The sequence below is a fragment of the Anoplophora glabripennis genome, unplaced genomic scaffold (genome assembly GCF_000390285.2).
Source record: "Anoplophora glabripennis isolate ALB-LARVAE unplaced genomic scaffold, Agla_2.0 scaffold17, whole genome shotgun sequence".
In the NCBI taxonomy this organism is placed as follows: domain Eukaryota; kingdom Metazoa; phylum Arthropoda; class Insecta; order Coleoptera; family Cerambycidae; genus Anoplophora; species Anoplophora glabripennis.
In genome coordinates, this window is record NW_019416231.1 from 350,824 (window position 1) to 362,859 (window position 12,036).

At 35.5% G+C, this 12,036-nt stretch overlaps 1 protein-coding gene across 2 annotated transcripts in view; it reads right to left on the reverse strand.

Moving 5' to 3' along the window:
- Positions 1 to 1,402: 1,402 nt before the first annotated feature.
- Positions 1,403 to 12,036, reverse strand: part of LOC108917875 — a 28,642-nt gene continuing 18,008 nt past the window's right edge. The window contains exons 4-8 of one of the 2 annotated variants that reach the window (XM_018724665.2): positions 11,229 to 11,349; positions 11,031 to 11,132; positions 5,343 to 5,726; positions 3,875 to 4,988; positions 1,403 to 2,007 (exon numbers count right to left, since the gene is read on the reverse strand). In XM_018724665.2, coding sequence (XP_018580181.1) covers positions 3,888 to 4,988; positions 5,343 to 5,726; positions 11,031 to 11,132; positions 11,229 to 11,349 — 1,708 coding nt within the window. In that variant the 3' untranslated portion in view covers positions 1,403 to 2,007; positions 3,875 to 3,887. Of the gene's footprint in view, positions 2,008 to 3,861; positions 4,989 to 5,342; positions 5,727 to 11,030; positions 11,133 to 11,228; positions 11,350 to 12,036 lie in introns of both variants that reach the window. The other variant, XM_018724664.1, reaches the window with a different exon arrangement.

Below are 12,036 nucleotides of genomic sequence, written 5' to 3' on the forward strand. Positions count from 1 at the left end.
ACAAGTGCACTTTGCATTTTTTTTTCTAATCTGCAATCTATTACGAAGCTCGGTGCACTACTGTTAATCACGTCAGTTATTGATCATACTCGTGTGCCTAATTGGCAGATATACTCAAGGTCCCAGTTTATGGGGCATAAATTGTAATAATGTTACTGAGCTTTGTTTTAATACCATGAAAATGAATAATAACTATGACGTCATTCATAGTACCTAACTGTTGCGTCTTATATCGGGCGTCCCATAAGTCATGCCAGATTTGAAGTTTGCGCCGTTTCTACGATACAGTGTTGCCAACGGAAAAAAATCATTTTTGATGCAGGAGTGGGATATGTGAACGTATTGTTCAATTTTTATTTTTAAATTTGCCCTAGATGGAAGAAGAAACGTTCGAAACGTTTTGTCGCATACAAAACTGTTAAATGCATAGTTATTACTTACAAAATGACGGTATTTAAGACAAACAAATGGCCAGAACAAATACCAAGTGTAAAAAACCATCACTTATGCGATATAAAATTTCAAAAACTTAAACACGTTTTGATTTGATTCTAAAAAAAATCAGCAATTTAGAATAATATTAATGGAGGATATTTTTTTTAGGGTGGGCCATGCACACCCCCCACATAGCTACGCCCATGACTACGAAATGAATATATTTGCAGAAATCTCAATTTCCGAAAATACAGACATGCTCTTCTCACACCAATTGATTGTACATTGGCGTAAAAAAATATAATGAATTTGTGTAAAGTTCTATACTGGATTTGTTGGAGATGGAAGCTATAATAGCTCTTATTCCATGCTATTTTTTTTTGTTATTTATGCATACTGTTTTGTATAAATTCAGGGGCTGGTAGAAAATATGTTACTGCGGGAACCATGGATCTATTTTTTTTTTGTTTTTGAGGTACAGGACATCCAAGATTTTTTTGAAATAAAATCTTAGACATTTATCTTTATTAAAACAATCTATTGCATTGAAATTTGGTCCATCTTTTGAGTATACTGAATGCTTCAGTACTGTTAGTTTTCGACTGTTTTGTATAGGTCGCTAGTTATGCTCTTTGTCAGGTTAGGTTTTCCGTAAAAACTTTATAGGAAAGACTTAAAATTCACCAAAGAATACGAGATTTTATTTTTGGTCACCATTTATGAATCACCCTGTATATTTTTTTAGAAATATCAATGCCCAAATTTCACCAATCTTTCCAATTTGTAATTTAATCTTACAAGTCCTGGTTGAGTACAGGTGTGACTTTTTTGAACTTCTATGTCCAATTTCTTCAAAAACATGAATTTGTGGGTACGGTAAGGACCTTCAAGGACTTATTTTTGTCTTCTCTGTCCTTACAAAGTATTTGCTTTCAGTTCGAGAGGTACCGAAATGAAACGAGATAAAAACGCGCTTTAGAATCTTTTATTTGCCCAATGTCTTCAGTCAAACAAGAAAACTCGGCACAAATGAGCTACTTAAGAATAAAATTACACATAATAGACCTCACTCCTCCATCAGTACAATAAATAACAAAGATATGACAAACGATATCACCCCATGCATTGATCGGCCATTCGAGTGGTTGTAACGTTCAATATACTCTTCTTATATAAAAAATTAACCATATAAAACTGTAAGCTGAACAAATAACTTAAAATAAATAAGGTTAAGGGTCCTTGTTAGTTTTTTTTTTACTTAAATTTATGTTAAAGTCGTGTACATCACTGGATAGGCATTCACTGTTAATACTAACACAGAGATCGATTTTCCTCATAGAATTTTCTCCTCTGTTTCTAATATCTTTCCTCTTGGTCGAGTTTGACAGATCCACTTGTAGTAAATGCCTAAACGAAACTGGTAACGGGTTATAAAAAAACTATCAAAGCCTCTTAAATCTAAAACACTCTTATATTGATCACATAAATTAAATATATCCTGGCTAGAATATGCACTTTTCATATAGTTTTTTTCTTTCCTGACTTCTTAACCCGTGGGAGAGTGGCACTTTCCTAAAAACAAAAAAAAAGTTAGTCTCGAACTGTTTTTAAAATAAATTATCTGCTGCAAACATCTCTTGGCTTTACTTCAAACCAATAAATTGATATCTACCATTTTAAGATATAGTCTTTCCGATCTCAATTGAAGGACCAAGAGCCTGGCAGTATGCACCAGGTTCAGTCGCTGACACAGCAACTCTGCATTGAAATATGTATTTGAAATCTTGTTCCCATACCCATATACAGGTCTGATTGCCCAGTTGAAGAATGAGCGCGCGGACAAACGCGGTACAAACACAGCCGCACTGGGCGACTGGGCCATAAATTTCAGTTGTTGACAGATGGCCTAGCAGTGCAGTGCAGTAATGCGGAATTTGGTGTGATTCAGGTAATTTTAATTTATTAAAGGCACCTTCTATTAATCAGTCATATTACAATTGCGAAAGGGAGAAATAAGAGGGATATTTTGTTCAACAAAACGAAACCATCATAAATAATTAAAATATGTTGTTGGTCAAATGAACATATAATAGAAATTCTACACATATACAAATTATTATAATTTTTTACCTATAGCAGAAAACTTTTTTTAGAGACACCTATGAAAATAATTAAATTTTATTGCTAGGCGTTTTTATATGTTCAACTGACTTCGGAAAGACTATAACTTCTCTGTCAAAATAAAGCCACGATGAATGCAATTTGCTAATGAAAACATATAACTAGTTATAAAAAATGCAAAGATGGGAAAAATATATCAGGAAAAAGTGTTCTGGAAGTTTTGGTTAAACAGTATACTTGAAAGAAGACTTTTTGTTAGGTTACAATTAATGGCATTTGTAAAAAATGGGAAACACAATATGTAGGCTAAATATGATTTTATATTAATTGTTAATGGATTGCAAATTATCTTAAATATACAGAGTGGCTCATATAAATATATTTTAAAATTTACTTATACTATTTTTTAATTTTTATCTGTAATTGGACTGTCTAAAACCAAAGCCTTTCCAGTTCAAAATACATGTTATGAACCTTTATAAATAAAGTTCGATTATTATAGACACAGCCATATTTGGTTTGAAACAGGTTTAACATATGCCACCCCGATGCCGTTTCTGGGAACTCAGGCGCTTGTTGTCTCCAATATTATCCACCTCTGCATAAGAGTGGGTTGAATCTAAAATTACACCCGTTAATTGTTGCGACATTAATCCAAATTAGACGATAATTCGAGCAAACAGAGTGTCTTGTGTACAGCATTTTATCAATTAGTTTTATTAATCTCATAAATTCCCAGAGTTTGTAAATTTTTACGACTGTTATAAACTGTCAAATTAAAACAAGTTTGACGGACAACAAAATTTCCAAAGCACCATTTAAGTGCTTGAAGGTTCCAATAAATTAGAATCATTCATCAGCAGAACCACCACACATATACCGGTTCTGTACTTATTCTTATCAGTATAACCATAGATGGGACATCCGATAAATGATTCATCTTTTTTTGGACATGGGCGAGTATAAGTGAGATGTAATACAAAGTAGCAGAAAGCGACCTGCTAATTCTTAGGTACTATGAAAGCAATATTCTTGCTATTTAGTTTATACACTGCAATTCCCCCAGAATAGGCCACCCCATATACTGATTTCGAAACATTTATGTTGTCTGCTTCATTATAAGCGGGAAAGTAAATATATTAGAAAAAAATATGGTGCCATCATTACATTCGTTCAAGTATACTATTTTAACGATATTAGCTTCCCTTAAAAAATCATTAAAAAACAGGAAGCCTGAAAAATGCAGTCTCGGGTTAGTTCTCCAGACGAAAACGCACACGGTTAGTAAAAACTCTCGCAATCTACCAAAACGTCATGCCTGAGAGAAGACTCTAGTCGATGTCTTCATCGACATATCTCCTAATTATTTTCAATCTTCTACGGGCCAAAGGCGAGTCCGCTAGACTCTTAACCGACAGCTGACTGCCGCTCTTGCACATGCTAGGACCATGCACTAAGTCTAAGTTCTTATTTTGAGCCAGGTCGTTATAGCTCTTCGATTGCATTTTGGAATCAGACAGAGGCTTGGGCGCCTCGTCGAAGTAGCAGTGCCACGATGCTCTCTTGTCGGTCGTTTTCGGCACTGACAGTTCGTCTTTATTCCAAAAACCAATCTTTTTGGGTAGTCTCATTAGTTTGGAGAAGGAGCGCTTGCTTCTAAGCGAGTTGGAAGAAGAGGTGGATGCAGAAGAGGGTGATCTATTGACCGAAGTCTTGCGTTTGGATTTTGGTGATTGAATGAAGACTTCCTTACAAGGGGATTCTTTTGGTCCCAAGGTCTTCACCACGCCCGGTTTGAGGATCAGCGTCGCTTTGATCGGGCCAGCTGATTGTTCTGGTGTAGGAGGTGGAGGGGCGGCTTTTTTATTGTATCTTCCACCTCTAGCATCGTTTTTTCGTTCGTCTGTTGATATGTTCATCAGTTTGTTGTCTTTTAATTTATCTGTATTGGACTCTTCTTTTGTTTCTCTGTCGATGTTGAGTAACTCTTCCTGATCCGTTTTGGTTTCCTGTTTTTCAGCTTTGGCTTCGATTAGATTTTGTAGAAAGTTCGTGAAGCTTTTTACATCTTTCGTTATATTCAGTATATCCAACTTATCTTCGACGTTTAAATTTTTTTCTTCAGTAGGATCAACGGTACTATTAAGAGAAGGTGTAAGAGAAGAATAGTTTGTTAAACTACAATTCGCATCCAATTTTTGTTGGGCGTCCACGCATGCTGTTAATAACGGACTTTTACCATCAATAATTGTGTTAAAATTATTTAAATCTTCACCTATTTTTTTATTGTCATGCAAAGTATCTAACGTATCCAAAAATTCGGCCTCACTTGAGGAAGACTCGGCCGGGTCTTCGATCAGTTTGTCGATCTTTTTGGCCTTGTCGTTGAAGAAGACTATGTTGGTGTCGAAAACCTCGTTTTCGTCACTGTCCTGTGTAAAAAGAAACCACCTAAATCTCAGTCTACCTTCAGATTAGTATATTTACTGGTTTAGATTCATGATAAAGACTATGGTTTTTGGACCTACATAGTTGGAGTTTGTTGGTATCAATTTATTTCACCATAATTGATATAGGTACTGAGTTTTCGAAAGGCATAGATTACGGGATGTCAAAGTTAAAGAAAAACAAAAGTGGGCATATCAAAAACCGTTTCAGCGACCAGATTTAGGTATATCAAAAAAATTTTGTTCATTTTGGTCTGGTCAACAGCCCATCTCACAGACCTAACTCTGCTGGTCCAAAAACGGCTAGTCCAAATGTTAAACACCCAAAATTCCACTTACGTCGCTTCCTCCGCTCTTCTTCAGGACCGTCGACCTGGTAACCCTGGTGGTGCGAGATCTGGTAAGCGAGCCGGTCCGCTGGAGACCTTCTCTGGCGAGCAGCCTGGGGGGTTGGCCCGAGTACAGCCCCTCCCCGCTGGAGTAGCCGGAGGAGATGTCCTCAGCCGACTGTATGGAAGAAATACGGTCCGCCCTTACGTCCACTTCGGAGAAGTAGATGGCCGAAGTGGACGAAGATGACCTGTGAGGGCTGCGGCGACGCCGGACGAGACGGGGATCGGTGATGAGGACGTCGGTCTCGTCGCGGCCCGAGTCATGGTCGGGGTCGGTCAGGTCGCTCAGGCTGTAGCTCTTCTTCAGCTGGTTCACGATGCCGCCGCCACCCTAGAATTGAATAATTCTAAAAAAAGGATGATAAAAGGTTGCTGGGTTAGTCCGATCTAGGTGGCTACGTATAGGCGCCTAGTTCACGCGATTAAGGTCATTTCCATTATATATATTTTTTCTTTCAAAAAGTTTACTTAAAATGCATAGATTCTTTGTAAATGATTACAAGCCACAGTACCGTTTAGTATAGGCAACCAACCTTGCATGATTGGCACCGTCAATTAAAAATCCCTAGATCATAACGCCCTCAGTTTTATTGGTTCGTTTACAATGAATAATGACCAACCGTTATGACGAGATAATGCGATCGCTGATCGAATTTTCAAATCAATATGGACAACTATTTCCCTTATATTTCCTGCAAATATTTACATTTAAGAAAATTACAATCGTCTATTAAGTCGGTCATGAAAAAAAGGAAAATTAGTTTGCAATATTTCAGAGCTAATCTTTTTTTTAATTGGTTAAAATAAAGTGGGGTTGCACATTTTTTACAAGACACCCGGTATAATATTTTATATGATTCGTGAAAAGAACCCAAATCGAAATCACATCTAAACACTAAATATTCCAAAAATAATTAAATAATTTTTTATATTTTCATTTTGTGGCTAGAACATAAAGCTCCCGTAGCAATTTGAAGATTCGGCGCCTATGGTGAAATAAAGTTCCAGATTAATTCTTTGATAGCGCAGCAACAATTTTACGGTCTATCTTCAACGCTATTTTGCATCTCAAAATTAAATCTGCATATTTATAGTTTAATGTCATGTGTACCAACAGATCCATGGTCATATGGTAAATAGATGCAGATACTGGCAAATTTATTTAGGCAGGTTGAAATTAATGGTATGGTATAAAATAAATTACGCTGAATAGATTTTATAGTAAAAAGAAATTATTTCAAACTTCGAGCAAGGCAATAATTTAGTCATATGCTATATTCACTACGAATTGATTACAAAATACTGACAACTTATAAGCAGCAAAAAGTCAAAATTTCAAAATGTGAAGAACAAATCGCCAGGAAATCAATTTCAGTCATTTAAGCTTGCTGTGTTCAAGCCAAAGCGACGCCCTTAGTGTTAGTTTATTTATTTTCACTAATTTTGATATGTCCTGAATATTTTTTAATATTTCAGTTTTGTTGTTGATTTCCGTTTTCTTTTTTTCATGATTTATAAACCAATAATTCGTTTTTGATTGCAAAACAAATGCTAAATTTTATATGATTGGTTGAAACATTTGTTCAAATTTTATTGGGGGACACTGCGTCACAAATATAGAAAGTGCTCAAAATTAGTGGCAAGGACAACAATGATGTATTTCAAACATTTGCAAAAATGTAATAAAATTTCCATGGTCGTATTTAAAAAAATGAAGTTGATGATGGTCCTGGAGAGACGAAATGTTACTTATAAAAATGTACTATGCCATTCGAGAGGACAAAAAGTTGCCATGAGAAAGTGTTATTTTTTCAATATCGCCTCAAACAAGGCTGAAATAAAACTAAAACGGATTTCGAAAATTTCGTTTTTTTTTTCAAATATGTATTTCGAAAACTAATCATGTTAGCCTTGATTTTTTAGATGCATAATGTCGGCCCCTCGATTATGTAACTTTGCCCCCATTTAAGCTACTTCGTATCTCTTACCGTTTCCAAGATCCCTGTAGTGAGAAGCGAATTTGTAACAGCCTGTATAGAGTTTTTCTGGGTTATGGTTTTTTGTTATGTGCCTTTTTAAACAGTGGCACACGTTTACTAAAATAATGAATTTGTCGATATGCTTTTATTTACGGGGAGTACCGACAAAATGCAGCCGCAGCATCTCGTTTATATTGTGACGTGAAGAAATTAAACAAAATAGAAGCTCGTGGACAGGGATTTTATTTTCATCTTGCGATTTTTGAAAAATATTTGTAAAACATAACAAGAGCATAATAGAAGTTAATATGTCGGTGTTTTCTTATTTCTTCGTTATTTTACAACTTTTATACATGCGGCTTTCGATAAAATTACATATTTTTAGGAAGTATACATCTTTAAAAATACGGTCCTTTTTAGAGGCTTTTGTCACTCCCTGTCGTACATTTTTTTTTTCTTTAATCCGCCCTTGAAATTTGACTAAGCATTTAAATTAAATCCTATATACACAAAACCCTTGACAATACTATTAAATATTTTCTAAAAAACTATTAAGCAAAAAATTTAAAAAAAATACTTACTGTGTGTTTAACTGAAATGTAAGTGATGAAAAAGCCATGCAGTGCGTCTTGCTGGGAAAGGGGGGGTATATTAGTCAGAATTAGTTTTTTTTGTTAATTTATTATTTTTTTATTATTCACTCCATTCAGGTAAATAAAAGAACATAAAAAACATAATGTACATAATTTTATTTGTTAAAATTGATACTAATTATAAAAAAATCACACTATTATAACTAAAAAATATACAATTAAAACGATTTAGTTTAAAACGTTTAGGTACAAATATGGTAATGGTTCCTCTACAAACTAATTGTGACTGAAAGACGTTTAAAAATGTATAAAAATACAGATTAAAGTCCTGATAAAATTATCGCAATATCACAAAAAGGGTCCTAACGCAACCCTCGTCAATTTAAAATTTTCCCTTAACCTTTTTATATTCCTATCACAAAAAAGTATAGCCAAGTAAGGAAATCACGACTATTTCTCTAAAAGTTTGCCCCTGTTTGGAGCCAATCGATTTTTTTTAGTTTCATATTATTTTCCAATCGCCTTGATATTTTGAGGTCATCATTAAAGTGCATTTTCATTGCAAAAGGAGCAAAAACCGTTAAAAATTAAAGAGTAAACCGAAAACCACAGCCAGAGTTATCAACTTAACAAACCCTGTTTAGTGTTTATCTTGAAAGACTATTTTTTGCATAAAACTAAAAAAAATGTACGATGTCTGTAGGACAAAACAAAATTTCACTATTAGATTTTTTAGTTTTGGCATCTATTTTTTACAAAGTGGGCCAATTTCGACGCTTTTGTTTAGACGTCACAATTTCCGAAAAAAGTTGAACGACGAAAAGCGAATATCTCGATATCTTGATTCGTATTCGACAGACACAGGGCGTTTTCCAATTTTGGCCTTTTTTATGACGCGCTATAACTTTTTGTTCATGCAAATATTTGATTTTTGAAAATAGGTTTTTTGTAATACCAAAGAAAAATGTAAATTTTGAAAAACGAAAGCTACAGAAAAATAACTGACTTCGACACAAAAAATTCTTTAAAAAAATTAAATATACTCGCAAACAAAGAAGTTATCATGAAAAACGACCAAATTAAAAAGCGCCCTAAATCTAAAACGAATATTTTCCCCATTCAATATCTCTCGAAATACTTTTCGGAAAATAGGAGAAATCTTCCAAAATTCTCGAAACCTGGCACACCCAGTACAAAGCATATCATTTAACAGACTTAGTTTATGAAAAACTACTTCTACGCGAAAAGTTTGACGACCTCTGAACCTAACCTCAAACTGTAAAGATATATTTCGACATTTTAAGATAATAAGTAAATAATTTGATAATATTTGTTAAAAAAAACGCGTTAAAAACTATAGACACACAATTTTACTTCGCAATGAACGCCAGAAACACGACCCTAACCTCAAAAAATCGAAACGAAAGTATTTGACATCTGACAGACATCCGCTAAGACAGCGACACCCCACCTAACCCACTAAACAAAAAAAAAAAACAATCGACCAATCGCAATCAATCGCTCAAGTCCATTCTATCAGTCTTTGACCCCTTACTGCCCTTCCTGGTGGTCTTTTTCGTGGCGGCAGCCTTGGCCTTGCCCCCACCCCTCTTACCCTTCGCGGCCTTGGGGGCCTTCTCGGGCGGGAGGAGGGGGGTCTCCGCGTCTAGGAAGTCGTCGTCGTCGTCGGAGTAGGCGTAGGCCTGCACGTTGTCCGCCGTCTGGGACTTCCTTATGCCCACGGCGAAGTCCGTGTGGTCGCGAGCGGCGTGCGAGGATATGGCTGGGTCGGAGTGTGAGGGGGTTATTGCGGTGGGCAGGTGAGTTATGGACTAGAAAGCGTGAAAACGGCGTTAAAAAAATTAAAAAAAAAGGTAACCGAAACCAAAAAAGTCACGCCCAAGGTCGAAGGAACGGGCGAGGCTAGTAAGTCCTTATCTAATTCTGGGACTTATTTCTCGAAAATGGTGTTATACAATTTAGAGGTAAATTTGGTAAAAAAATATGCGATATTTGCATTGCTTGAACATATCAGTAGAAATCCAATTGAATTTCTTTGAGTTGTAACTTAAAAAACACATATTTCTGTGCACCCGTCTTTGTAGCTTGAAAAATGTACGAGGTGTGGTTATAAAATAATGGCCGAGAAGACGTTGAAGATGACGCATGCCCGGAGCTCCCTTCCACGTCAAAAACTAAAAAAATCGCTAAGAATCTTGGTTTTTCACTTATGATCCAGAAACTAAATAGGTAGCAATCCATGCATTGGAAGAACCTAAAAAACTCGAATGAGCAAATCAAAATTCAAAGCGACGATTGATTTTCTGGATATCCATGGGATTGTGGACCTTCACTGGGTCCATGAAGGGCAAAGTGTTAATCAGCAGTACTACATCCAGGTTCTTGCTAAATTCCGTGAGAAAATCAGAAAAAACACACCCGAATTGTGGGAAAAAAGTAATGGGTTCTTCATCAGGAGAATGACTGGCTCACACATCATCTGTCAAGACATTTCTAGCCGAGTATAACATCCTAGTGTTAGACCATCCGCCTCATTCGCCTGACCTGGCACCACGTGACTTATTTGCTCTCCAACGTCAAATCTGCACTAAAGGGAACAAGATTTCAAACCGTTGACCACGAACGAGTTCACAGAAAGACTTCCACCATTGCTTCGACCAATGCAAAATTCGCATGGAAGGGGGTAGGAGTAGAGGAGTATATTTTGAAGGGGACAATAATTAAGTATATGCAACTTTAAAATAAAAAGTTTTACAGCATCTGTCCCGTTATTTTATAGCCACACCTCGTAAGTCTCCATTTAATTATTCCTATTGCACTCAAATGATTTAATTCTCTGAGAAAACCCTTACTAGAATATTTAAATAGAATCTGCGGGCCCACGAGGAACTTTTTCTAGTACTTATACAATTTTAGCGATCGACCTGGTTTTAATTCTGGCGACATTTTTTTTGGTTTCGGACCCGTATGCGCTTAGTGAAAATGTAGCAAAATTAAAGTTAGCACAACGAATTTACGCGACACTTGGGGAAAACTACTGACCTTGATAGCCGTTTGCATGAGGGCCGACATGCCCTTCGTTCCGAGGTCCAAGACCTGCCTGTAGCTCTGCTCCTTGGCTTTCGTGATGTATTCATCTATTTCCTGAAAAGGGAGTAAAAAAATGAATACGTTTTAGTAATCAGTACATCGAAACAGAATAAATATAAATTCTTCAGATGTTAAAAAAAAAATACCCACCTGTTCCCTAGAGCTAAGCATGGGGTGTACGAATTTTCTGTATAAAATACTGGACCCCTTTGTTGCTGGGGATAGCAACCATATGACCAGCACGATTTTGATCTCATAGTAAAATGGAAACCTGAAAAAACAAAATTGTACGTAAAGGTTAAATCGTTGGGGTGTACCAAGGTTAATTGAGGTCGACTCATTCCGGATAGAGGGAAAGGGAGCAATAATACAATCAATAGCGTAACAAAACCACAAATCAGGATTCAAAAATTTGCACTTCGATAATTTATATTTTTCTTTTAACATGATCTTGAAAACCTTTGATCACTTCATTTATAAATGCAAATGCAACTAAAACTCTTATTTAAACAATTTAAAAGAAAAATTTTATGCAAAAAATCGTTAATAAACAATTTGAAAAAAAAAACAAAAAATTAAATTTTTTAATTTTTTTTTACTTTTTTGCCTCTAGTTTTTTTTGAGTAAAGATAGGTATAGGCATTGCTTCATAAAAAAATGTAGATAAAATTTCCTTCAAAATAGGAAGTTGTAAAGTATTTTTGGATGAATTGGTCGAACGGTCATTAAAAATAAAAAACCAAGGGGTGCTATTAAATTAGAGGGTTGAAATTGAAGATAGGGGCGAAAATGCACTTTTGCAGTTTTTTAATTATAACACGAAAACGAAGCAAAATTTCGGTATAGTTCATAGGGAAAAATTTGTAGAGAATTGAATTTCTCATCGAAATGGCTTATTTAAAAAATTTAAAAGAAAAATTTTATGCAAAAAATCCTTAATAATAATCCATTTTAAAAA